Source organism: Podarcis tiliguerta (genome assembly GCF_965153285.1).
Source record: "Podarcis tiliguerta genome assembly, chromosome: 14".
In the NCBI taxonomy this organism is placed as follows: domain Eukaryota; kingdom Metazoa; phylum Chordata; class Lepidosauria; order Squamata; family Lacertidae; genus Podarcis; species Podarcis tiliguerta.
The window spans coordinates 14825293-14852439 of NC_139547.1; the positions used below are offsets into that span (position 1 = coordinate 14825293).

General features: G+C 43.3%; 3 protein-coding genes across 12 annotated transcripts in view; 1 reads left to right on the forward strand and 2 right to left on the reverse strand.

Moving 5' to 3' along the window:
- FAM227B (family with sequence similarity 227 member B) overlaps window positions 1–1078 on the reverse strand; it is a 106910-nt gene extending 105832 nt beyond the window's left edge. For 2 of the 4 annotated variants that reach the window (XR_014504573.1, XM_083412085.1), the window contains exon 1: window positions 967–1078. Coding sequence is in view for 1 of the 4 variants with exons in the window: in XM_083412085.1 (XP_083268211.1) it covers window positions 967–1002 (36 nt within the window). In the remaining 3 variants the exon portion in view is untranslated. Of the gene's footprint in view, window positions 1–819 lie in introns of all 4 variants that reach the window. The other 2 variants (XM_083412086.1, XM_083412087.1) reach the window with 2 other exon arrangements.
- Window positions 1001–12789, forward strand: DTWD1 (DTW domain containing 1; the record flags this gene model as incomplete). Of its 6 annotated transcripts, none has more annotated exons than XM_083412217.1 (5): window positions 1001–1181; window positions 6019–6326; window positions 7327–7470; window positions 9930–10200; window positions 12031–12789. In XM_083412217.1, 5 exons carry the CDS (start codon window positions 1001–1003, stop codon window positions 12255–12257), a joined length of 1131 nt encoding a protein of 376 aa, XP_083268343.1. In that variant the 3' UTR covers window positions 12258–12789. The 6 variants fall into 6 exon arrangements, with proteins under 6 accessions (XP_083268343.1, XP_083268346.1, XP_083268344.1 ...); XM_083412220.1 differs by having other exon boundaries at window positions 1156–1185; XM_083412218.1 differs by lacking the exon at window positions 1001–1181 and adding an exon at window positions 1198–1388.
- An 8011-nt stretch (window positions 12790–20800) lies between these two features.
- Window positions 20801–27147, reverse strand: part of LOC310663699 (NAD(P) transhydrogenase, mitochondrial-like) — a 78281-nt gene continuing 71934 nt past the window's right edge. Inside the window, exons 20-22 of one of the 2 annotated variants that reach the window (XM_083411921.1) lie at window positions 25640–25758; window positions 21812–21927; window positions 20801–21022 (exon numbers count right to left, since the gene is read on the reverse strand). In XM_083411921.1, the coding sequence (XP_083268047.1) occupies window positions 20870–21022; window positions 21812–21927; window positions 25640–25758 (388 nt within the window). In that variant the 3' untranslated portion in view covers window positions 20801–20869. Of the gene's footprint in view, window positions 21023–21811; window positions 21928–24862; window positions 25007–25445; window positions 25759–27147 lie in introns of those variants that run through there. The other variant, XR_014504565.1, reaches the window with a different exon arrangement.

The window sequence follows — 27147 nt, forward strand, 5'->3', positions numbered from 1 at the left end:
ACTGTGGAAGGACATGGGGATCCAGAATTGGCCTCCACAGTCACTTACGGACTCACTGTTAAAACCGTGTTTATGGAAGACGATCTTACTCGGCTACGAGTGATCGCCAAAGAAGAAATTGGTATTGCTATAAAAGGTAAACGGACCCCTGACCATTAGGTCCAGTCACGGACAACTCTGGGGTTGCGGCGCTTAACTCGGTGTACAGCTTCTGGGTCAACGGGCGCTCACCCCGCTGCAGGGATTCGAACCGCCGACCTTCTGATTGGCAAGCCCTAGGCTCTGTGGTTTAACCCACAGCACCACCCGCATCCCTTTTGGTATTGTTATAATGAGGCTAAAATAAAAAATAGGCACTGTGGGTTAAACCACAGAGCCTAGGGCTTGCCAATCAGAAGGTCAGTGGTTTGAATCCCCGTGACGGGGTGAGCTCCCGTTGCTCAGTCTCTGCTCCTGCCAAGCTAGCAGTTCAAAAGCATGTCAAAGTGCAAGTAGATAAATAGCGAGAAGGTAAACGGCGTTTCCATGCACTGCTCTAGTTCGCCAACAGAGGCTTAGTCATGCTGGCCACATGACCCGGAAGCTGTACGCTGGCTCCCTCGGCCAATAAAGCGAGATGAGCGCCGCAACCCGAGTCGGCCTTGACTGGACCTAATGGTCAGGAGTCCCTTTACCTTTTACCTTAACTGAAAAATAATAATAATTATTATTATTTTGAGGATTTAGGGCAGCATCTGCCCCACCCCTTGACTAGGCCCATGGCCCAATCCTAAGCATGTTCCTTCACTGGTCTCACTTTCCACAGCATGTTCCACTCACTTGGTCCTAAAGAAATCAGATGTGCGCATTTACCCGGAGCAAGTCCCATGGAACAGAGGGAGAGGGGCTTTTTGAGTAAACATGCGCGCTGTTAAGCCTTTCAGGAGGTACTTCAATTCAAAGAAAGGCTTATCTTAACCCCCCGACCTTTGTGGGCGCCGTACTGCTCTCTGAGGCAGCCATGGAGCCTTTGCGCACGACCCCCTTTTCCCAGTCAGCGCCTCTTTCCGCCGCTCGTGGCGGAAGTCCGTTCTCGGCGTTGCTAAGTCGCCTTAGCAACCGTCCCCCGTCGCCCGCCGTCCTCCACCTCAAATCCTTCCGGCGTTCCCCGCTGGCCCCGGCACTTGAGTTCCGACCTCGAGGCAGGTATCTCGACAAATATATATATATTTAGCTACGCAAAGATATATACACGCACGTTTCCGGGTATGGGTGTTTGTGCGGCGGCTGCTGCTGCTGCAACGCGGTGGTAGCGGAGACAGACGTCGTTTTCTACGGTGCAGTGGCTGTGACTGACACCCCCCCAACCTTGAGGAGGCGGAGGGAAGAACCCCTAGGCTTTGCAAAAAGTAGGTTGCTTTCCCTTTTCTTCGGGAAAGGGGTGCTCGTTGTAACGAGACCGAAGTGCTGCTCTCTATTTATTTGGGGATCCGGGGGGGGTGCGGGGGGGTTGGAGGCCCCGAAGATCTTCCTCGGACCCTCTCCCAAGTTGCTTCTTTGCCCGTTCCTGTGCATGGTTTAATAATAGCGATAGTAATGCGTGAGATCGTTACAGTTGTTGTTTTGTATTCGCACCAGTTTGCAACAGGAACGCACAGCAATAATCATCATAATAAAAACGCAGTGCGAGCGATCAGCTTAAGAGCTGATAAATTCCAAAGTGTAAACAAGATTTGATGGATGCAATAATGGAATACTGAACAGTATAGTTTTTGTAATTATTATTATTATTATTATTTATACCCCACCCATCTGGCTGGGTTTCCCCAGCCACTCTGGGCGGCTCCCAACAGAATATTAAAAACACAATAAAAGATCAAACATTAAAACTTACCTAACCAGGGCTGCCTTCAGATGTCTTCTAAAAGTCAGGTAGTTGTTTATTTCCTTGACATCTGATGGGGGGGGGGCAATACAGGGCAGGCGCCACTACTGAGAAGGCCCTCTGCCTGGTTCCCTGTAACCTTACTTCTTGTATTCAGGGATTTATGATATGTAAAATGAGCCATGGAAAGAGTAGAAGGGAAGTCACTGATGTCTTAAGGATGTAAAAGGAGTATTTTAACTTGTAAAACAGAAAACTTAATAAAATTATATACCAAAAAGAGAGCAGTGATGCAAAACATAGAATGCATTCATTCGAAAGTTCTGATGGATCCAATATGGAACTTACTTTCAAGCAAGCATGTGTTTACCCATTGTTTTCATTGAGGTATATTCTAAGGTAAGTATGCATAGGATTGCGGCCTTAAAATCAAAATAGTGCTTTTAGAGCAAGCAGGCCCCAGTAATTTTGGTGAAGAACAATGTACTTCTCCTGGGCTTGCAGGTTTACAGTTTGATTTTAGAGTGTTGATTACCCTGTAGGATTTACCCTCAAGGAAATGCACGTAGGCCTTAGTGCTTAATAAAGTTAAGCAAAGACGTGTTTTGGAGCTTAAAGCAATTTGGGCACAGGTTTTCAGGCAACTTGACCTTGGGCATCTAGTCAATGTGATGCCTAAACTTTGTTATGAGGAAAAATGAAAACCTGGAGTCTCCTCAACTGCAAGAATATTTGCATACTATCCAGTCACTTAAGGCTGTGTTTATAACAACAGAGCACACATTGGGTAGATCAGCCTTTCTCAACTTCAGGACCTCATATGTTGTTGGACTACAACTCCCATCATTTCTAGCTAGCAGAACCAGTGATCAGGGATGATTTGAGTAGGCAACAAGATACAATGAAGATAAGGACTGGGTCACTGGGGGAAATCAGAGTTCTCCAACTGCTTTGATCTGCTTGGGTTGCAAACAACACCCAGTTATTGTACCACTCCAGTGAATTACCAGTGTGGTTCCTGAACATGTGGAAGTCATTTCTTTACCTTCCCCTGGCAGCTTGGCGAAGTCTCGCAAGAGGCTGCCTGCCTGCCCGCCGCCACCCATCTCCTCACGACACACCCCTGAGGGGGGAAAGGGAGAGACAGAGATGCAGCAGCTTGTGCGCACGTGCTCTCTCGCGGCAGAGGACCCTGAGCCGCTTCTTCCCTCCCGAGCCAGGCGAGCATGGAACCCAGGAAATTTTAGGGACATCATCAATAAGGGACAACAGCGGGACACGCCGCTGGGATAAGGGAGTTTCCCGCCAAATAAGAGACGGTTGACAGCTATGTCCGGAAGTCCGTTCCAAAACCAAAGCGTTCCAAAACCAAGGTGCGTTTTCCCATAGAAAGCAATGCAAAACGGATTAATCCATTCCAGACTTTTAAAAACAACTCCTAAAACAGCAATTTAACATGAATTATCTAACGAGACCATTGATCCATAAAATGAAAGCAATAATCAATGTACTGTACTATAAAACAAGACAGTATTGTAGATGATAAAAACTACAATTATTTTTTTTTTCTTACCTGCACTGATAATAGTCATTGTTTGGATGGGGGGCTTTTATCCATTCCCGCAGTCACACAATCAATCAATCAATCAATCAGTAGCTGAACTGGGTTCCACACAGTTCCAAAACCAAAGAACCAGAAAAGCCTCAAAAACAAAAACGCAAAATAAATAGCAAAAACTGAAGCGCCAAACTTAATCTGTTCCAGAAGTCTGTTTGACTTCCGATATGTTCGAAAACCAAGGCGCAGCTTGTGATTGGTGCATGCGCCCCGGAAACAATAGCCGACAGCCGCATTGGACATTCGGCTTCCAAAAAAGATTTGAAAACCGGAACTCTTCCCAGTTTTCGTAGTTTGGGACCCAAGGCGTTTGAGAACAAGGTACCACTGTACATTTCCTAGTTTCATACTCCTCTGCACATATCCCCCTCCCTCCATGTAATGTGTGGCATAGGTGCTGCATATGTTAACTTGTCTCAAGCAATGTAAATTCAGAGTGACAACTTTGCAGGTACATTTTCAGGAGACTGTGGAAGTTTTTGCCTTTCCTTTGTTAGCAGCGTTCACCCGTATGGTCTCAATGACAGCCCTTTGGGGCTTCAGATTTAAACACCAATCTGCCATGAGACATTATAGTAAAACGAATCAGTTTGTAGGCTGGGAATGCATAACAAATTAAAATAACTTCCTGCTCTCTCGCTGAGGAATCTGCGTGGTTAGAAGGTTTTAGCCCAAACCTGAGATGCTTACTTCGCGAGCTTTCCAGAGTAAACGGACTCAAATTTCCCCCCCCATTCAGGAGGTGAAAGCACTAAAACTGCAAATTGGAAGTGAGGTTTGTTACATGAAAACAACAAAAACAAATTTAGTACCGTTGCTGTGTTCTTCCACCAAGAAAAGTGACGGTTCCAAGTTTTGTGAAGCTGGAAAGTTATCGCTTTCTTTAAAAAGTACCACTACATAAACAGCCATTACAAATGTTAACTCCAGACGGTTGGCAAAATATATAAACTAGCAATGTTCCGTGGACAATGTTTACAGAGAAAATGTTATAATTGCTTTGTTTTTACATTTGTAGCGCTACTTGACTTTTCCAAAGTTTGGGTTGTGGTACATGTATTTACCTGGAGCTAAGCCACCCCACTGAACTCAGTGGGTCTTATTTCTGAGTAAACATATATAAGATTGCACTGTTATAAGCTAAATAACCTGCTTATCTGTAATTTTGTCTCGGCCATTGAAGACAAGCACTTTAATGTATTCATATTTATGCATATGTGTCTGTCTACCTAGTTACCTAATTTTTTTAAAGTGTTTGCCTAAGGGCCTGCTAAGGCCCTTAAGTGACTTAGAACATAAGAATACAGGAACATAAGAAGCCCAGCAAAATACATTTACAAATACAGCTAAATTGTTTTTTTTAAAAAAACACATTGTCATAACAGTGTAGGAAATTATTGTGTTCTACACATCAATTAGGGACGCGGGGGGCACTGTGGGTTAAACCACAGAGCCTAGGACTTGCCGATCAGAAGGTCGGTGGTTTGAATCCCCACCACGGGGTGAGCTCCCGTTGCTCCCTGCTCCTGCCAACCTAGCAGTTCGAAAGCACATCAGAGTGCACGTAGATAAATAGGTACCGCTCCGGCGGGAAGGTAAACAGCGTTTCCATGCTCTGTTCTGGCTCGCCAGAAGTGGCTTAGTCATGCTGGACACATGACCCGGAAGCTGTCTGCCGGCTCCCTCAGCCAATAAAGCGAGATGAGCGCCGCAACCCCAGAGTCGGCCACAACTGGACCTAATGGTCAGGGGTCCCTTTACCTTTTACTCATCAATTAGGCCCTAGAATTGAAACCCTAGAGAAGCAGATATTTAAACTATCGAGAAGCAGATGTTTAAACGATCAAGGCTTAAGCAGGAGATAATTCCAACAATCTGCCTATGAGAGATGTAGGACAAAAGGTAGGCCCTGCTTTCCATTGGATTACCTTATGGCCAAATGTGGGGAAGAAGGACTGTAGCTCACTGGTAAGAGTGTTTGTTTTAAATGCAGACAGTCTCTAGGTAGGGCTGGGAGAGACTCTGCCAATCATTGCAGACAGTGCTGAGCTATGGTCCAGGGGCTTGACTCTGTATCGGGCAGCTTCCTATATTCCTCCTAAGCCACTGTCATGCATTGAATTAGGTGTTTTGCACACTCCACTGCAAAGTAACCTAAATGCAGGCTAGCGGTGTCACGTCAGAAGCTGAATCTGGCTTTTTGGCAGGCCCAGTCAGCACTAAACAAATGTACTAAATTAAATACACGTCTCCCCCCCCCCGAAGATACGTGTATGAGAAACTTGCAGTCATCAGGGAGACATTAAGACTGCAATCTTGTACCCAGTCCTCAGAAGATATGTCCCACCATAAAGTGTTCCAAAAAAGAAGACCTTCAAAAGCACCCCTAGTTTTTTGTTTTTGTTTTTTAAAATCAAAATAGCCATTGACTTAAGTTGATCTAAAATCATAAAAGTTTTGCTGTGAATGTCAAAATGTTTCTGTGGAAATTGGCCCTTGTTGAAAGCCGCTGTGATTTTTATTCTCCCTGTAACAGGTCCAAGGATATTACTTGAAAGTAAGATGTCTTTCAATTCACCTGTGATTTCAGAAGACGACCAAAAGAGCCACCAGGGAATAAAAAGAAATTTTGAAGGCCTGAATAGTTTAGATTCACAGACCACGTCGATGTTGCAGGAAACACCACTTGAAAACCTGCATCTAGCGCCTCAGACGGTTCTTGAAAGAGCCCCAAAACAAGGGAGATCAAAATGTCCCAGATGTAATAGTTCAAGGATGTTCTATTGTTACACATGCTATGTTCCAGTTGAAACTGTTCCCACTGGAGAAATTCCTGTTGTGAAGGTTAGTGCAAGATATATCTTATTTTTGATCTAATTTGTCAATTTTAGCAAGTTTTGGTCACAGTGAATCATTCTAATAAACGAACTGGGGAAGAATGAAGTGAGACTCATGTTTTTGCAATATAGTTTTAAAAACAAGCTGCGGCAACCCAAAACTCTGTTTTTCTTCAGAGCTTGCTACAGGCTTGCCAAACTCTAGTGGTACAAGAAGAAGAGGGGGCCCTGATTCCGGATGAAATCCCTAGTACTGCAAATCAGTTGCTATCCAAGGTCCTTTTTAATAGGAAAGTTGTCTTTCTGAGACCTTGGAGATGACCTCCAGTTAGAGTAGGTTGGGTAAAAGGCAGTAACATCTTTCATTCAGTCAGTCTGCACCCTGCTGCTTTGACCCATAGGGCTCAAAAACAATTTATTTTGGTGGAAGTTGTCTGGTCATTGTGTGTTCCCACTGCTTTAAGCAGATCTGCTGAGGAAAGCAGTGATTTTTAATATGCACTGATGCAAAGTGTGTGTATCTTGTGCACTGCTGCCTGTAAGGTAAAGGTAAAGGGACCCCTGACCATTAGGTCCAGTCGTGACCGACTGGGGTTGCAGCGCTCATCTCGCTTTATTGGCCGATGGAGCCGGCATACAGCTTCTGGGTCATGTGGCCAGCATGACTAAGCCGCTTCTGGTGAACCAGAGCAGCGCACGGAAACGCCGTTTACCTTCCCGCCGGAGTGGTAGCTATTTATCTACTTGCACTTTGACATACTTTCGAACTGCTAGGTTGGCAGGAGCAGGGACCAAGCAACGGGAGCTCACCCCATCGCGGGGATTCAAACTGCCAACCTTCTGATCGGCAAGTCCTAGGCTCTGTGGTTTAACCCACAGCGCCACCCGCGTCCCCTCTGCTGCCTGTACCCAAATGCAAAATGTTCAGCCAGTTACTTACTTTTTCTTATGAAATGGAATGGGGAGTGCCTTTTCTCCAATGTATGTACTTGTGCTCTTGGTTGCAGCTTCCATTGAAAATTGACATCATTAAGCATCCCAATGAAACGGATGGCAAAAGCACAGCTGTACATGCCAAGCTCCTGGCGCCCGAAGAAGTTACCATTTACACATATCCTTGTATTCCAGACTACGAAGGAATGAGACACGAAGTAAGGGGTTGTTTAGAAGTAGCATGGGGGAGATACTTGATTTTTTCCTTCCTCTTTCCTTCTTGCTGATGCCTATGAAATCCACAATGCTGCTAGTGTTGCAAATTTCCACAAAGAGAATATCAGGGCTCACCTGGAGTTCGGAATCCCTTCTGCACATAGAAAAGGGGAAAAATAAGTGGCTTGTTTGCTCCCCCACTCTCCACTTCTCTAAATTATACACCACAATTGCCCAGTTACCATATTTTATATTGCATTTGCCACTTGTATTGGGTTCCTCCTGATTTGACAGGCAAGATATTATACTTTTTGCTTTTCTAAGACCTGATGTACACAATATCTACTCTGGAGATACTTTACCTACAGAGGGAAGGATATGTATGCACCTACGTAGGTCTACACCAGGGACGATTAACCTGTGGCCCTCCAGATTTACTTATTAAAATATTTATATACTGCTATGTAATTATATAAAGGTAAAGGGACCCCTGACCATTAGGTCCAGTTGTGGCCGACTCTGGGGTTGCGGCGCTCATCTCGCTTTACTGGCCGAGGGAGCCGGCGTACAGCTTCTGGGTCATGTGGCCACCATGACTAAGCTGCTTCTGGCAAACCAGAGCAGCACAGGGAAACGCCATTTACCTTCCCACCGGAGCAGTACCTATTTATCTACTTGCACTTAGTGCTTTCGAACTGCTAGGTTGGCAGGAGCAGGGACCGAGCAATGGGAGCTCACCCCGTTGCGGAAATTCGAACCGCCAACCTTCTGATTGGCAAGTCCTCGGCTCTGTGGTTTAACCCACAGCGCCACCCACATCCCACTATGTAATTATATATATATATATATATATATATATATATATATATATATAAAAACAGAAAGGTAAAAACAGACATCAGTGAGAGCCATGCTTGCACAGAGTTTGAGAGTCATGTGGAGAAAGATGGTTCTTAGGAGATTTGGCATGGTTAGAGTACGGGGTAGAAGGAAGCATTGGTGGAGCACCAAACTAAGCAGGCCAGGGGTGTTGCCCTAAATGCCCTAGTCCATTTGAACAATTTGGGGTCTCCCCGGACTAGGTTCCTGATAGGGACTTGCCCCAGCCAGCTAGATTATAATTAGGCAGGAGCTGGATCTAAATCTCTTCCCCACAACAAGGAAGGAGAATGTGAGCTCTTAGCTGATGAGAGGGAGCAGGGAGGCAATGCCTCTACACAAGGACAAGGCCTTTTTCCTCAAGAGAATTTTTCTGTGACGAGTTGGAAGGCCTGCAAAATTCTTAATACTTCCCTTGGTGGGGGGGACAGAATAGAATACTGCATGGGGACTTCTGAGTTGTTCTGAGGCACCCTGGAGGCGCAGGTTAATTCTGTGTCCAGGGCGGCTGTCTACCAGGTCCACCTGGTACGCAGGCTAAGACCCTACCTGCCCGCAAACTGTCTCACCAGTGGTGCATGCTCTAGTTATCTCCCGCTTAGACTACTGCAATGCGCTCTATGTGGGGCTACCTTTGAAGGTGACCCAGAAACTGCAATTAATCCAGAATGCGGCAGCTAGACTGGTGACTGGGAGTGGCTGCCGGGACCACATAACACCAGTCCTGAGAGATCTGCATTGGCTCCCAGTACACTTCCAAGCACAACTCAAAGTGTTGGTGCTGACCTTTTAAAGCCCTAAACGGCCTCTGTCCTGTATACCTGAAGGAGCTTCTCCACCCCCATCGTTCAGCCCAGATACTGAGATCCAGCACTGAGGGCCTTGTGGCGGTTCCCTCATTGCGAGAAGTGAGGTTACAGGGGACCAGGCAGAGGGCCTTCTTGGTAGTGGTGCCTGCCCTGTGGAACGCCCTCGCAGCAGATGTCAAGGCAATAAACAACTATTTTACTGTTAAAAGACAACTGAAGGCAGCCTTGTTTAGGGAAGTTTTTAATGTCTGGCGCTGTATTGTTTTTAATATTCTGTTGGAAGCTGCCCAGAGTGGCTGAGGAAACCCAGCCAGATGGGTGGGGTATAAATTAAATTAAATTAAAATAAAATAAAATAAAATAAAATAAAATAAAATAAAATAAAATAAAATAAAATAAAATAAAAAATATAGTAATAATACTGCGACAAGTTCACTTTCTGTAGGGGTAGGTAGGATGTGACACAAACACACACACCCACACCCTGCCCACCAGCAGTTTTTGCTTCTGGGTGTCAGAGAAATTAGTTAGTCCAGCTTGTGAGCAGGCAAAAAGTCTGCCCTGCATCTATCCATTCTTTCCTGCATGTTTTATGAGAGGGAGGATCATGTTACAGCCCTGTCACTTGCTCTTTTGTTGGTTTCTGTTGACATTAGTGTTTATGAAGATGCTGTGCTGAGAGGTAGTTCTGGTGTTTTTTTAGTAGCTGTGGTACCATGCACGGATCCCTCCCATCCCAAATAACTCCAACATTGTGTCTGTTTTTCTTCTAGATTGCACTTATCTTTCCTGGGCCTAATTCAGTTTCAATAAATGACATTCCCCTCTGTTTGCAAAACAAATCTAAGAAGAAGGCTGGCTGTGACGAGGACTCATCAGCAGAACCAGTCCTCAAATGTGCGAAAACAGAGTCGGGCAGTGAAAGCGACTTGGGCGAACACCAGTTTCATAGCATGAGCAGAAATGCTCCGTTGAAGAGAATTGTATTTATTGATAGCACCTGGAATCAAACGAACAAAATAATCACAGATGAGAGGCTCCAAGGTATGTTAATACCAAATTCTAAAGCCCAGTGCTACAGATTGATAAAAGTGCAAATCGAAGGGATGTGCTTGACACATCAGTCTCATTACTGCTATGCATGAACAAATCCATACAGATGAAGCAATGGATCCCCATAGCTATACATGGGCATGGTTCTAGTTGCAATTAAATGCCTTGTGGTCCAACACCAGGTACAGTCCCTTGCATCCAGCCCCTAAGTGGACTGGTTTCCTGATTAGAGAAATGAAATTGTCGTTATATTTATTTATATCCTGCCTTTTTCGTGTACCGGGACTCAAGGCAGCTTCCACAAATCAAAACAACACAGATAAAACACAAAAGGATAAAAGGTTAACGTTAAAAAGTAATTAAACTCTAGTAGAATTTTAAAAATATAAGAAACAAATCTATTGAAATATGGGTAATAAAAATAGAACAGCACTATTAAAACCCTTTCCTTAAAAAACAGTCAGTTCTCAAAGGCTGATTGGAATTAATGATCATCATCAGAGGGTAGGGGACCTTCTCAGTGGTGGCACCCGCCCTGTGGAACGCCCTCCCATCAGATGTCAAGGAAATAAACAACTCTCTGACTTTTAGAAGACATCTGAAGGCAGCCCTGTTTAGGGAAGTTTTTAATGTTTGATGTTTTGTTGCTTTTTAAAATTATTATTAATATTGGGAACTGCCCAGAGTGGCTGGGAAAACCCATCCAGATGGGCGGGGTATAAATTTATTATTATTATTATTATTATTATTATTATTATTATTATTATTTATTACAGTGGTTAAGAACTTTGTTCTGGAGGTCCATTCTTAACCTGAAATTGTTCTTAACCTGAGGTACCACTTTAGCTAATGGGGCCTCCTGCTCCTGCCGCCACACAATTTCTGTTCTCATCCTGAAGCAAAGTTCTTAACCCAAGGTACTATTTCTGGGTTAGCAGAGTCTGTAACCTGAAGTGCCTGTAACCTGAAGCGTCTGTAACCCGAGGTACCACTGTATTATTATTATTAGTAGTAGTAGTAGTACCCCACCCATCTGACTGGGTTGCCCCAGCCACTCTGGGCGGTTTCCAACCTATATAAAAAGATAATAAAGAATTAAAAAGCTTCTACCTGCTAGCGCAGGCAGAGGCAAACTCGGCCCTCCAGCTGTTTTGAGACTATAATTCCCATCATCCCTGACCACTGGTCCTGTTAGCTAGGGATGATGGAAGTTGTATTCCCAAAATATCTGGAGGGTCAAGTTCGCCTATGCCTATGCTAGTGGAAAAGCAACTAGAAGGGAGCCTGTCTAACTTTTCTAGAAAGGGGGTTTCAAAATCTGTGAGCAGCCACCAACCAGGTCCTCTCTGTCTTCCCACCAACCATGCCTGTGAGGGTGGTGGGACCAAATATCTTAAAAGCCTGGGCAGGTTCCTTCAGATAGCCTTGGCCATAACCAACACTTGAGATTGCCTGGAAACAGACCAGTAGCCACCTGAGCTGTTGTAACAAGGGAGTTGCATGCTTCCTGTAACCAGAGCTCCCCTCTGCCTGAGAGCGTCTGGCAACGGTTCTCAATCTGTGGGTCCCCAGATGTTGTTGGACTACAACTCCCATCATCCCTGAGCTCTGGCCTTGCTAGCTAGGGATGATGGGAGTTGAAGTCCAACAACATCTAGGGACCCACAGGTTGAGAACTGCTATATCAGTCTGTTACCAGTAGCTGATTTGAGTCATATGTACAATTTAGCTTCGGCTGGGGAGGGCGGGATATAAATAAAAATTTATTATTAATTTATTATTATTATTACATGTTCTGTTTCGTTACCTCTCTTAATGCAGGATTGCTGCAAATTGAACTGAAGTCGCGGAAAACCTGCTTTTGGCGTCATCAGAAAGGAAAGCCAGAGACGTACCTGTCTACCATCGAAGCAATTTATTATTTCCTAGTCGACTATCATAAGGAATTCTTGAAAGAAAAATATGAAGGACAGTACGACAACCTCCTTTTCTTCTTCTCGTTTATGTACAAATTGATAAAAAATGCCAAGTCAGGAGGAAAAGACTAAGGCAAAACTGTATATTTTTCATGTGAATAACAAAAATCTGTCCCCTAAAATATTCCTTATGATCCATTGTACTGTATTCTTTTAAACTTATTAGTAACAATTGAATTAAATAAATTGCACAGTTGGCTTGAGGGTTTTTTTTGTTTGTTTGTAAGAATGCAAAATGTTCCTGTCCTTTTTAGTTCAATCCTAAATCCAAACCCATGACTTATCATCTGAGGCAAATCTCTCTTATGGTTGCCAAGAGACTCCAAATGGTCTAGGGACTTTACTGCCCTTGCTACATTTGAGCATATTTTTTTATAAGCACTAATTTGGATGTTTGTTTATATCAACTTACATATTTTAGAGAGAAGTACTGATGGCTGTTATGTTTTCAATGCGAACTGACAGCGTATATTGTTTTGTTGGGGGGATTTTCTGTCTCTTATCTTCCCCCACTTCTTTGCTAAATTTGACACTTAAAAAAAAGCTGGACTGTTATGGGACTGTTGCCTGAACTAAAACTGAGCCCGTTGCCTCTAAATAGAAATGTTTTCAGACTGTAATAAGCAGGGAAAATGCCAACATAGAGTCTCTTTTCTTAAACATAGTAAAACTTAGTTCAGCTGTTTCACTCTATAGGAATGCGCACTTCACCGTCAGGGATGACTTAATCCCGGTGATGTAACTGTTTACTAAAAAAATGATTGGAACAATATTTCAGTAGACCAAAAAAAATTAAAAAAAATCCAGGCTAATGTATTCAGCAGGATGCCAATGGTAAACATGTTTGGGTCTAAATTAAGCTGTAAAATTGCTTTGGTAATATTATAATAGCAGGTTTACTATAATGACTACTTCTATGTCCATTTCAGGTTGACAGCTTTGGTACTGCCAAGCAAAAGTTTCCTGCTGGATTCTGAAATAAATTTACCAGGAGAAACATACATTTGCAGAGAAAAGGTGCATTTCCTTCCAACTAAAGTTGGAAGGCTTGCAACGGAATTAAGGGTCCTCTGCCCGCAGCTGAGCCCTGCACTTTACATTGCAAATGAAGCAATTATTAGACAGTCGTACCTTGGTTCTCGAACACCTTGGTACTTGTATGTTTGGCTCCCAAATGCCACAAACCCAGAAGTAAGTGTTTCGGTTTGCAAACGTTTTTTGGAAGCCGAACGTCCGACGCAGCTTCTGCTTGACTTTCGGAAGCTCCTGCAGCCAATCCGAAGCCACACCTTGGTTTTTGAACCATTCCAGGAGTTGAACGGATTCCCAGAATGGATTCAGTTCGAGAACCAAGGTACCACTGTACTGTGTGTAAGCTGTAGAGCCACATTGGGGGAAGCAGCAGAAGGACAGACATTAACTCCTTTCAGTGGTTTTCCCCCACTCCCCAACAAGCAGTGCATTAAAACCCAAAGCCCTTGTTTATTAAGAAGCTTGCAGGCTTGATACACAACACATTTCGTACAGGAGATGTTACTATTGGCCTAACAATCTGTTTAAAGGTGATGTGCCAAATCCACAGTTACCAAAGGACCATCTGTGTTCTTCTCCTCCTCTTTGGAACAACTCATTTAATACAAGTACCAGTTGTGATTTAAAGGCACACACCCTTAACCATATTAACAGCTAGTTACTTAACTCGTTTCAGTAAATATCACTGATCAAATGCAGGGATACAAAAAAAAATCTGATTTTTCACTAAAGGCAAAATATATGATTCCAGAAGCAGTTCCAGTGGGTTTGTTCCTGAGGAGTGGTGATGTTTAGAAGTATGCCTAAGTTTCATTCAGTGACAGTGCCTAGAGTTATTTCCATTTCCTTTGCCCTTTAACTCTTTTTCTTAAGGTCCACAATGAGGTACAGAAACCATAGGCAGGTGGTGAGAGAAACAGAGCAAAGTTTCTAAATTACTATAGTGAAATAAATGAAGTCATTGAACATTTGATTTTGATTTAACTTACACATTAATTTCTTCTTTTGATTATTTAGGCTGTCATCTTCTTCTTTGGCGATCACTTGTATCTGAGTAAGATTGACCATATTAGATACTTTCCGGGTTCCTGCTCCTTCAAGAATATAGCTAGGGGAAACTAGAATTGTGCTACTGATCTTCCAAGGAAATAAGTTGGCCCTGGGCAAAATTTCCCCCTCCTTCCCATTGAAACTATTTTGGTCATATTGATCCATCTAGCACAGTACAGTTTCCTTCAACTGCCAGCTGCTCTCCAAGATCAGAAGTCAGCTGAGATCCTTTTAACTGGAGGTGCCAGGGATTCATCCTGGCACCTTTGACATGCAAATCGGGGGATGTACCACTGAACTACAGGCCCTGGCCCATTGCTTAAGTCATGCTTGCATTTTATGATGGGGTGGGGAACCTGGGGCCCTCCCAATGTTGTTGGACTCCAACTTCCATTATCCTTGAACCTCCTCTTCTCTGGTGATCATTTGTAGCCAAGTAAGATTGTCTTCCAAGAAGACTGTCTTAACAGTGAGTCTGTAAGTGACTGTGGAGGCCAATTCTGGATCTACACGTCCTTCCATGGTGGGGACATAGGTTTCCAGGCAGGAGTTGATCACGGTGAGGGTTTGCCAAGGGTGCCTTTCTCTTAGCTCATTTCTCCCTTTTGTCCTGAGTTCAAGCGTCTTCAAAGTCCATGACACCTTTGGTAAAGGCTGTTCTCCAATTGGAGCACTCGCAGGCCAGTGTTTCCCAGTTGTCGATGTTTATACTACATTTTTTTAGATTTGCCTTAAGAGATCTTTAAACCTCTTTTGTTGACCACCAGCATTATGCTTTCTATTTTGAAGTTCGGAATAGAATAGTTGCTTTGGAAGACTGTACAAGGCTGTACAAAGCATCTTACTCCTAGTTCTTGCTGTGATCTAGCATGCACTGATAGGGCTTGCACTAGAGTCTTATCATTCTGAAAAGGGATAGAATTTCTATGGTATCGGTGTTTGGTAAAAGGAACCCTGCTGAAATGTGTTGTTGAAAAAGCAGGTAAGGAGAGGCCTGCTAGATTGGACTGAAGGTCTATCAATGCCAGAGTCCTTTGGCCAAGTCATGAGGCTTGCTAGATGGTTTGGGGAAGTTTATACACAGTGCCTGGGCTGGGCTCTTCTCCATCTGCCATCAGATGTCAGTTGTCTCTAAAATGACATTTCATTTTGGTATCTCAACTGATAGTTGTTCTCCCTGATCAATTAAAACCACGTAAGCTAAGTGGCCCTCCTCACAGCAATTTATGGTAGTTAGGCCTTTGAAATTAATTGCGCATGGTGCGAAGAAGTACTTCTATTTAAGGATAACAACAGGAAGATTTAAAGAAGGAACTATTGGAAACTCAAGGCAGTAGAAACATAAGATGATTAGAGCCTCACTGAACTTGAAGCATGGGAAGCCCCAACAAAAATTTATAATTTGGCAGAATATTTGGACTATATGATATGTATTTGTGTAATTTGGAGTACTTAATGTAATTTGATTGGATTGTTAAAATGGAAAATTTAATAAAAATTATATATATATATATATATATAGTGGTGCCTCGCAAGACGAAAGGAATCCGTTCCGCGAGTCTCTTCGTCTAGCGGTTTTTTCGTCTTGCGAAGCAACCCTATTAGCAGATTAGCGCTATTAGCGGCTATTAGCGGCTATTAGCGGCTATTAAAGGCTTAAGGGATTAGCGGATTAGCTGCTAAAAGGCTATTAGCAGCTTAGTGCCTTAGAGAAAGGGGGTGGGGAGCGAAAAAAAATCGCAAGAATCGCAAGACATTTTTGTCTTGCGAAGCAAGCCCATACAGAAATTCGTCCTGCGAAGCGCATTGAAAAACGGAAAACCCTTTCGTCTAGCGGGTTTTCCGTCTTGCAAGGCATTTGTCTTGCGGGGCACCACTGTGTATGTATGTATGTGTATATATATATATATATATATGGTTTTGGTGTCCTCGGGTGTCTTCCCGTGTAAAAGTTGGGGTGTCTAGGCGACGTTTCGACGAGGTCTCACTCGTCATCTTCAGGCTGGTGCTTTCGGCTTCTTGTTACTGGAACAGAGCAGGATCTCAGTGTTTGAGTTCCTATAAATACTGTTGAGGAGGTGTGGTGTATAGCCTCCAATGTTCTGGGCAGAGAGGAGGTTCCCAGGCTAGTGTGCCTTTTCTTCTTTTGTTCCTTAATTACTTGAGGGATATCTTGAGTGATTTCTTGAGTGATTTCCTGAATCCCACTTAGGTGGGTCATTAGGTGTGGATTAGTTGCTAAAGCCTTCGTGTCTTGAACTCTTGAACTTTGTGAAGAGTTTTTCTGAGAAGATGGCTGTACTGCACTTGGTTGTGCTCTGGCTTGGCTTCGTGTATAGGGGCGAGCTGTGGTTTTGTGGCCTGTGCCAGCCAGATCTGTGTAGGGATTGCAGGGGGGTGCAGCATCCGGAGGTGCCACTCTGGTTTGGCTACTGGATGGTGTCTGTAATTTATCTGTGGAGAGGGTCTGGGTTTGGGTCTGGTGTGGTTGATTGGTGATGGCGTTCTGTGTGCCTCTGGATCTGGTGTCAGATTTTGTGGGGAGGGCTAATTTCCAGATGTCTGGCAAGCGGGATGTGTCGTCACGCTTGTTCATGTTGTGAGGGTGTTTCTCTATCTCGATGGCTTCCATGATTATTCTCTTGTGGTGATGTTCCATGTTAAAGAGCAATTTGGAATCTGCAAAATTAATTTCGTGTCCTGTTTCTTTCATGTGTTGGAAAAGAGAGGAAGTTTTTTCTTCTTTTTTGACGGCATTCTTGTGTTCTGCGATCCGTGCATTTATTCGTCTGTTTGTTTGTCCAATGTACGTGGCTGGGCAGACTTTGCAGGGTATTTCATAGACCCCTTGGTTTTCCAACTGAATTTTATCCTTGGGGTTTCTGAGGATATTGGCTATTTTTTGGTTGGTGCAAAAGGCTGTTTTGATATTGTGTTTATGGAGGATTTTGCTAATTTTATCTGTAGTGCCCTTGATATAAGGAAGGAGGGCTATGCCATTGTTTTCTTCTGTGTCTTGGTTTTTGGGGGGTGTTTCTTTTTGGATTAGCTTCGTAACCCTGTTTTGCTGGTATCCATTGGCAATTAACACATTTGAGAGATTCTGTAACTCAGTTGTCAAGTGGTCTTCGTCAGCCAGGCGTTTGGTTCTGGAGATGAGAGTCTTGGCTACGGAGTTTATTTGTGCAGGGTGGTGGTGTGATTGTGCATGTAAGTAGCGGTTGGTGTGTGTTTTTTTCCGGTAGATAGTGTGTCCTAGGGAGCCATCAGGTTAGAGAAACACCCTCACAACATGAACAAGCGTGACGACACATCCCGCTTGCCAGACATCTGGAAATTAGCCCTCCCCACAAAATCTGACACCAGATCCAGAGGCACACAGAACGCCATCACCAATCAACCACACCAGACCCAAACCCAGACCCTCTCCACAGATAAATTACAGACACCATCCAGTAGCCAAACCAGAGTGGCACCTCCGGATGCTGCACCCCCCTGCAATCCCTACACAGATCTGGCTGGCACAGGCCACAAAACCACAGCTCGCCCCTATACACGAAGCCAAGCCAGAGCACAACCAAGTGCAGTACAGCCATCTTCTCAGAAAAACTCTTCACAAAGTTCAAGAGTTCAAGACACGAAGGCTTTAGCAACTAATCCACACCTAATGACCCACCTAAGTGGGATTCAGGAAATCACTCAAGAAATCACTCAAGATATCCCTCAAGTAATTAAGGAACAAAAGAAGAAAAGGCACACTAGCCTGGGAACCTCCTCTCTGCCCAGAACATTGGAGGCTATACACCACACCTCCTCAACAGTATTTATAGGAACTCAAACACTGAGATCCTGCTCTGTTCCAGTAACAAGAAGCCGAAAGCACCAGCCTGAAGATGACGAGTGAGACCTCGTCGAAACGTCGCCTAGACACCCCAACTTTTACACGGGAAGACACCCGAGGACACCAAAACCTGCATTCCTGTACCCGTGAAAATCTACGAAAGCATATATATATATATATATATATATATAGTACTTCTATTTATCCTATATGTATCGCCAATCAGTTTTGTAGGGAGAGCCCAAAATTAAGGTGTTTGGGGAGGGCAGAGTAGGAAGATAGTTTATTTCCCCAGTATGGGCAAAATCTATCATTCGTTTCATTTGCACACACAAAAATGGATGTGTAGAGCTGACCAGCTGGTGTTAACATATTCATCTAATGGTGATATAGCATAATACAGGCTCAGGATATGTAGAATAACCCCTATTTAGACATGTAGTCTGCAGTCCAGTACATAGTGAAGAATCGTCCTTAAGGCTCACTGGATGGTAGCCTATGTTGCTAAAACCACTAATGTTATACAAAACTGTGTCATGTTTTTACAGCAAGAAATATCTTCAACAGTCATCTCTCTAATAAATTGCAACAGCAAATGCTTTCACCATCCATGTGTTGTTTTTTTTATTGCTGTCGAGAAAAGGGCATCTTGGCTTTGCGCAATGATTAATACTGTTTCCAGTGAATGACTTTTGATTGTCTCTCTGACATTTTCATCTCTCTGTGTGTTGTTAAACAAGGACTCCTTTGAACTTTTCCCAGGAAAGTCTCTAAAGCAGCTTTGTGGAAGATTACTGGGCTATAATGGAAAGGGAAAGGAATCCGCCCACTAGAAACACACATCAAAGCGACCCCCTGACCCAATGTATTCTCAACAATCAGTCAGAAGAGGCGAAACATAATTCGTTTTCTTCCAAATCACGTTTCTTTGAAAACATTTTTAGTGCAAAAGTAGAGACAGATAAAACCTTATATAAACAAGTGTTGGTTTACTTTTAGAGTGTGTTACAATCCAGTTTACTCCTCTCTGAGTTTCAGGAGTCAAAGATCCTCTAGTGCAGTGTCCCCCAACCTTGGGCCTCCAGCTGTTTTTGGACTACAATTCCCATCATCCTTGACCACTGGTCTTGCTAGCGAGGGATGATGGGAGTTGTAGTCCAAAAACAGCTGGAGCCCAAGGTTGGGAAACACTGCTCTAGTGGACACTTAAAAGTGCTTCTCTGCAAAAAAGAGAGCGGTCTAACCATTTTCTCCACCAGCTGCAAGCTCTTGCACTGCAACAGATGCTGCTTTAGAGACATTCCCTGACTTAAGAAGCTGTAGTATTTTGGTTTTTTAAAAAATGAGGCTAATGAGAAGGGGAGGGATCATTGGAATAAACACAGAAGGCATGATTTCCAATATATGAGATGTCCATTTCATCATAGCCAGCCACTTTGAGGAGCAGTTGGTGGGTGGCAAAGCAAGCCATCACTCCCTTGAAATGGGCTGCTGCAACAAGGCCTAGAGCCTATCTGCCACAGCTTCTCTACCCTGTCCTTGGGCTGGCAGCTGATGGGACTTCTCCAGACCATAGCTGTCAACTTTCAGATTTGAAAATAAGGGATCAGCAGCCTCGCCTGTCCCAGGGACAGTCTACGGTATATCTAACAATCCGGGATAGCAGTGGGAAGCAGCGGGAAATGGCGCTGGAATAAGGGAATTTCCCGCAAAGAAGGGGAAGGTTGACAGCTATGCTGCAGACCCAAATTGGCCCGTCCCTTTCACCTGCCTCTAATAACTTAAAGTGCCATAACTACAATTGCAAAGTTTGAGAAATAAGCTGCAAGAGATGTCATTTGAATTTTTAATTACAGAGATTTACATTTCCAACCACAAAGGCACAGAAGCCAGACAAATAAAGGTAAAAGGTAAAGGACCCCTGGACGGCTAAGTCCAGTCAAAGGCAACTATGGGGTTGTGGCGCTCATCTTGCTTTCAGGCTGAGGGAGCTGGCGTTTGTCCACAGACAGCTTTCTGGGTCTTGTGGCCAGCAGGACTAAACCGCTTCTGGCGCAACAGAACACCATGATGGAAGCCAGAGCACATGGAGACACCGTTTGCCTTTCCATTGCAGCGGTACCTATTTATCTACTTGCACTGGTATGCTTTTGAACTACTAGGTTGGCAGGAGCTGGGGCAGAGCAACAGGAGCTCACCCCGTCACGTTCGCTCTGGCACTTGTCACGGTGTTCCATTGCGCCACAACCGGTTTAGTCATGCTGACCACATGACCCAGAAAGCTGTCTGTGGACAAATGCTGGCTCCCTCGGCCTGAAAGCGAGATGAGCACCACAACCTCATAGTCACCTTTGACTGGACTTAACCTCCCAGGGGTCCTTTACCTTTACAGAAGCCACAAATTACTAACATGATCCAATACCTCAGGTTCTTCTAGCTGTCTGTCGGACACAGCTATATATAAAAAAAGAGACTGCACCCACCACCAAACTTATTTCCTAAACAATACCAAATTATGGACACAGTCCAGTCAAAGTTGCCCTCTTTTTAGTTCCCTTGATTTCAAAATGCTCAACTTTCTGTGCTGTCTTATTCCTGATATTTATAAGCTGCTCCAGGAGCCCTTCTGTGGCCAAAGAGCAAGGCACAAATGTATTAAATAAGTTATAATAAATAAACTCAACCAATGAAATGAATGGTACTAAACAAGGTTTATTGTTGGGTGGCTGGTGCCCTATGTTTTTACACACAACATGGAATACTAATGGGTAGAAATAGATTCCCTAATTTTGGCTTGTAAAGCATCGCAGGTTTTCTTGGCATCACCAAGCAGCATTGAGGTATTGGGCTTGTAAAAAATGGGGTTGTCAACTGCAGCATACCCAACTCCCAGGGTGCGCTTCATGACAATGACCTGGCGGAGAAACAAAATGGCGGCATGAATAGAGAGATATTCAAGCAATCATAGTGTACCTACTCTGAAACCATATTATCATCATTATTTCTTAAATTTCTATACCGCCCTTCATCCGAAGATCACAGGATTGTTCACAATACAAAAACACAAAAATACATACCATAATAACAAACAAAAACAATACCACCGCCTCAATTTAAAAGGCCATGGATTGTTTAATTATTATATGGTTGAAATCATCAATTCAACATGGCCCAACTCCATAAAAGTGAGTATTCAAGCACTTAAAGAGACCTTGGAATATTACCACATACAGCTGTGAATTGAAGTGCCTTAAAGCTTTAGACATTGGTAGGGTTGCCAAACGTCTATACAATTCCAAAGGCAGAATTGATGTCTGGGGGTAACCAAGTCAATTGAAAAATCGTGTTCTTGGGGTTTTCCTTAAAAAAGATCAACAACTTTCAGGGTGTCCTGGTTTTTACTCTTTGAAATATGGCAACCCTAAACTGTAGTGGAAACCTTTCCATTTTTAACTGGGCATAAGTACCTGTAACTAAGCGAAGTAGACAGAAGAGCCAATTAGGTACACATGCCATAATACAGTCTTATGAATCTTCTTCCTTTGTCAAAGGCATGTTCTTCATGACATAAGACTAGCCCTGTCAGAACAGGCCAAGGATCCATCAAGAATGAGGAACCTGTGCCCGATTCTCATGGGTTGAGATGTAAAGGGAATTCTGTTGGAGGCTATCACAAAAGAATCAATCCCTTGCCATTACTTACCTGCTTAGATTTCCAGACCTCCAATACAGGCATACCAGCTATAATTGAATTTGGATCTTCTTGTGCTGCAGAGTTCACAGTGTCGTTGGCACCGATTACCAAAGTCAGATCTGTGTCTGAGAGACAGAAGAAAACTCATCAGCATTTCAGATACGTGAAAAGCTACTGTCTTTTGTCAGGACTTTCAAACTCTCTGGCAGACAACTGCTTAATTCCCTTGGGATGTGGAGACAGATAAAACATCTAAGCATATAAATCTTATAAACATATAAATCCGGAGGCCAGAGAGAAAAGAAAACCTGATAAAGAAATTGAACAGGAACAATGAGGAAAAAGGAACAGAGAGGTTTTGTCTTTCTCAGTTCAGGACTTGTACATAGGGAGGGAGACATTCAACCAAACATCCGAAGGAAAACTCCCTCAAGCCAACTAGGGCACATGCCACCACATCTAAATGTGCACTATGAGGCCACCTGAGACTCAAGCAATAACAACAGAAGCACCTCCAATCTGCATATCCACTCCTTCTGCAGGAGTGTAACCCCATCAAAAGCAGGAAATCTTTCATGCATCCAATCTGGGGTACCACCCACTAACACTGCCTCAGTTTTATCTGGATTGAGCTTCAGTTTATTGCCTCTTATCCAGTCCATTACTGAGGCAAGACAATGGTCCAGCACTTCCACTGCCACACCTGCAGATGAAATAAATAAAAAAATTGTCCAGTGGCACCTTAGAGACCAACTAAGTTTGTTCTGGGTATAAGAAGTGTGCATGCACACAAAAGCTTATACCCAAAACAAACATAGTTGGTCTCTAAGGTGCTGCTGGACAATTTTTTATTTTTTAAAATTTATTATGACTGTGTCAGACCAGCACAGGAGAAGGAGAGCTGTGCGTCATCAGCTGTAACAGAAAACTTGGGCACTCCATGCTGATGCTCAATCGCACATGAGTCTTATGCATGTTATTTCTCTTCCTCAAACAAACAGGAAGAAATTGACACAATTTGTCCCTCTGCTGAGTGCCTGGGTCATACATTACACCATCCAGGGGTCCCTTTACCTTTACCTTTATGATGCAGGAGGGATAGTAGTCTCTACTGCACTGGTTAAGTCCCTTCACTGAAGGACCAACAATGAACTCTGATTGACAGCTGAAAATTATTACAAAGGAATACTCGTGACTTAATGCCATGCCCTCTTCCAAAGAAGCAACGGGCAATCTTCTCAATTAGCCGAACCCAACAACGGTGTTAAGAAGTGTGAGATTCAATATTCACAACTCGATTTGAAAGGTTACTTTTCATATGATGCCGGTGGCCCAGATGGTTTACCTAGATCATTTTTGCAATATGAAAGTAGCAGCCTTTTAATGAAATAGGAAGGGTAAGATTAATTTATATAATTTAAATTATAATTTATGAGCATCTGGATTTTGGTGGGGGGACACTTTCATTTCAAAGCACAGATTTTTAAGTCGGAGGCTTGAGATTACTTCCGAGCTCCTTTTTGAAATTCCTTTTCCGTTCTCTTTTTGGCTGCCTTCTGATTCCCACAAGCGTTCTGCTTCTTTCATTGCTTAAAGAGATTTTACGCAGGAGACTTGCTGGAGCACCAGCTTGACAGCTATAAGCTGCTGATTCATAGATGCATTGTTAGCTCGATCATTTAATTCTTGTCCAGCAGCATCACGCTATAAAACTTGACCTCCCCAATGAAACATCAAAAGGCTCTTGCATCTCTCAGCTCATTCGAGAAGAGAAAGTCTGGGGAAGCAGACCACCTCTGAAGTCAGCTGAGAAAGTATGCTACACAAGCAGAACCGCTTTCCAGAATAAAGGTAAAGGTAAAGGTACCCCTGCCCGTATGGGCCAGTCTTGACAGACTCTAGGGTTGTGCGCCCATCTCACTCAAAGAGGCCAGGGGCCAGCGTTGTCCGGAGACACTTCCGGGTCACGTGGCCAGCGTGACATCTCTGCTCTGGCGAGCCAGAGCCGCACACGGAAACGCCGTTTACCTTCCCGCTAGTAAGCGGTTCCTATTTATCTACTTGCACCCGGAGGTGCTTTCAAACTGCTAGGTTGGCAGGCGCTGGGACCGAACGACGGGAGCGCACCCCGCCACAGGGATTCGAACCGCCGACCATGCGATCGGCAAGTCCTAGGCGCTGAGGTCCCACGCTTTCCAGAATAGCCCTCTGCAAATCTGATGCTCGCAATATGATGGCCCAAAGCCACTGAGAAAGGTTTGAATAACTAGTAGTACACCTAGGCTTCAGGTGTGTAGCTGGTGCAGATTGCTATGGGGCTCATGTTATGAAAATGATGTATAGATGGTACTTAACCCCTGTTAAATTGGCGAAGATCTACCACAATTGTGATAATTTATGTTGGAAATGTAAAGAAAAAGAAGGTACTTTCTATCATATGTGGTGGACTTGCTCCAAGGTTAAAGACTTCTGGGGGAAAAAATATAATGAATTTAAAAAAATGATAAAATATACTTTTATGAAGAAACCAGAGGCCTTTCTCCTTGGAATAACAAATTCTGAACTGCCCAAAAAAGATGTTAAAGTATTTTTGTATGCCACAACTGCTGCATGGATTTTACTAGCCAAAAAATGGAAAACACAAGAACTACCAACGGTAGAAGAATGGCAGATGAAGATGATGGAGTTTATGGAGCTGGCTGATCTCACCGGGAGAATCCACGACCAGAAAGAAGAGGAATACCAAGAAGATTGGAAGAAATGTAAAGACTATTTGAATAAATATTGTAATATTAAAGATATATAATCACTTGAAAGAATCAATTAGGCCTAGGATTAAATTGAGATTAAATAAATAAGAAAATGTACGATAAGAAAAGTTAGGAAATATGACTATGACTGTGATATTGTTTTATGAAATAATGATATTGGAAACTGCTATATATAATTACTAAGAAACTCAGATGGAAGAGATTTGAGGAAGTCAAGTAATATGTTTATGAAGATGGATTTTGAGTAATTAATTAAGTTTCAGTTTATGTGGTGATTTGATGTATTTTATGTTTTATGTTCTTTTTCCTTTTTTCATTTCATTCTTTTTTCTTTATTATTGTTGGATTTTTCTTCTGTTGTGTTTATGTATGGAAAATAATAAATATTATTATAAAAAAAAAGATTGCTATGGGGCTCAGCTAAAGGTGATACCTGGAGAGCTTCGAATGTTAGAAGAATGCTGGAATGAAGTTATATGGCTTTAGCAGAAATGTTATAAAGAATTAAGCAAAAACTGATTGTTAATGGGCCAAAGTGGAAAATTTAAAGTTAGATTGTGTTAAGATAAATTATAGAACAAAAAATTGAGAAAGATGGAAAGGATTTGCTGAAATAGCTAATTGAACTAGAATACAAAAAAGGGAGGTGTGAGGAGGTCGATGAAACAAGTAAATGAAAGGTAAAGATATGGAAATATTGGATGTGTTTTTAAATGTTTTTGTTTTTCTTGTTGTTTTGATGTATTGTTTTTCTTTTCTTTTTTTTTCTTTTTGATGTATTGTTTGTTAAATTTTTTATTCCCCCCCCCTTGTTTCTGTAACTATTAAACTTTTAATAAATATTATTATTTATTTTTTTAAAAAAAAGATACCTGGAGAGCTTCTATGGGAGAAGTCAGAGGAGGATAGGCAACAAGGGCAAACAGCACTTAAGATAGCATGATTATTCTTTGGCCTAACTGCAAAAGCACCCAATACAACTAACTTTCTCAGCATAGTTTAAATAAAAGATAAGCTGTTATTTATTTCTCTCTCTCTCTCTCCTCTCTCCACCCTCATTCTTTACCTGGGAAATCTTCATTTATCTCGTCCATTTCCAGCACAACGTCGTAAGGGACACCGGCTTCTGCCAACAGAACGTTCAGCTGCCCTGGCATACGGCCTGCCACCGGATGGATGCCAAACCTGGAACCAAAGAGAGAAAAGGAATGGCCACATTGCGTCCAAGACATGCTGAACTAATAAAAAGAAACTGATAAATGTGAGCAATGCTACGCAGGCGGCGGCAGGCCAGCTCCAGGCTTGCCTACCTCCTGATTGAACCACTAAGGAGAGAGTGATGGGTAGCAAAGGCAGCCAGCATTCGTGAAAGGCAATTTCAATGGGTGAGCACCGTTCTCAGCTTGAAACAGATGGTCTGTTTTGTGAGAAGTGCAATAGCAGGCACTATTCAGCGATAGTCTTAAGTGGTTAGGTCTGTTATTGGTCGGAATGACAGCAAACTCCAATTGGCTGGAGGCTGTAGTTAGTTGGGAGTTAAGTATCAGTACCAAAGTGTTGGAGGGGAAAGTATTTCTTAATCAGTTTTTACCCTATGTACCCTATGAAAGAAAAAAGTTCTTTGTTTATTTATCCTCATATTATGTGCTGCTTTTATTCAGCTCACGTTGAGTAAATTAGGATCAGTTTCTTTTCTCTTTGGACTCTGGTCTGATCTATTTCAGTTACTCTGCTAATATCTGTGAGGTACGCTAGGGCAAGAGAGTGTAATTGGTCCCTGGTTCTGAATGGGGCAACTGTGCCCCTGAAGGACCAGGTACGCAGCCTGGGAGTCATTTTGGACTCACAGCTGTCCATGGAGGCGCAGGTCAATTCTGTGTCCAGGGCAGCTGTCTACCAGCTCCACCTGGTATACAGGCTGAGACCCTACCTGCCTGCAAACTGTCTCGTCAGAGTGGTGCATGCTCTAGTTATCTCCCGCTTGGACTACTGCAATGCACTCTACATGGGGCTACCTTTGAAGGTGACCCAGAAATTACAACTAATCCAGAATGCGGCAGCTAGACTGGTGACTGGGAGCGGCCACCAAGACCGTATGACACCGGACCTGAAAGACCTACATTGGCTCCCAGTAGGTTTCCGAGCACAATTCCGAGCACAGTTCAAAGTGTTGGTGCTGACCTTTAAAGCCCTAAATGGCCTTGGCCCAGTACACCTGAAGGAGTGTCTCCACCCCCATTGTTCAGCCCGGACACTGAGATCCAGCTCCAAGGGCCTTCTGGCGGTTCCCTCACTGCAAGAAGTGAGGTTACAGGGAACCAGGCAGAGGGCCTTCTCGGTAGTGGTGCCAGCCCTGTGGAATGTCCTCCCCATCAAATGTCAAGGAAATAAACATCTATCTGACTTTTAGAAGACATCTGAAGGCAACCCTGTTTAAGGAAGTTTTTAATGTTTGATGTTTTACCGTGTTTTTAATATTCTGTTGACAGCCGTCCAGAGTGGCTGGGGGAACCCAGCCAGATGGTAGGGGTATAAATAAATAAATTATTATTATTATTATTATTATTATTGGCT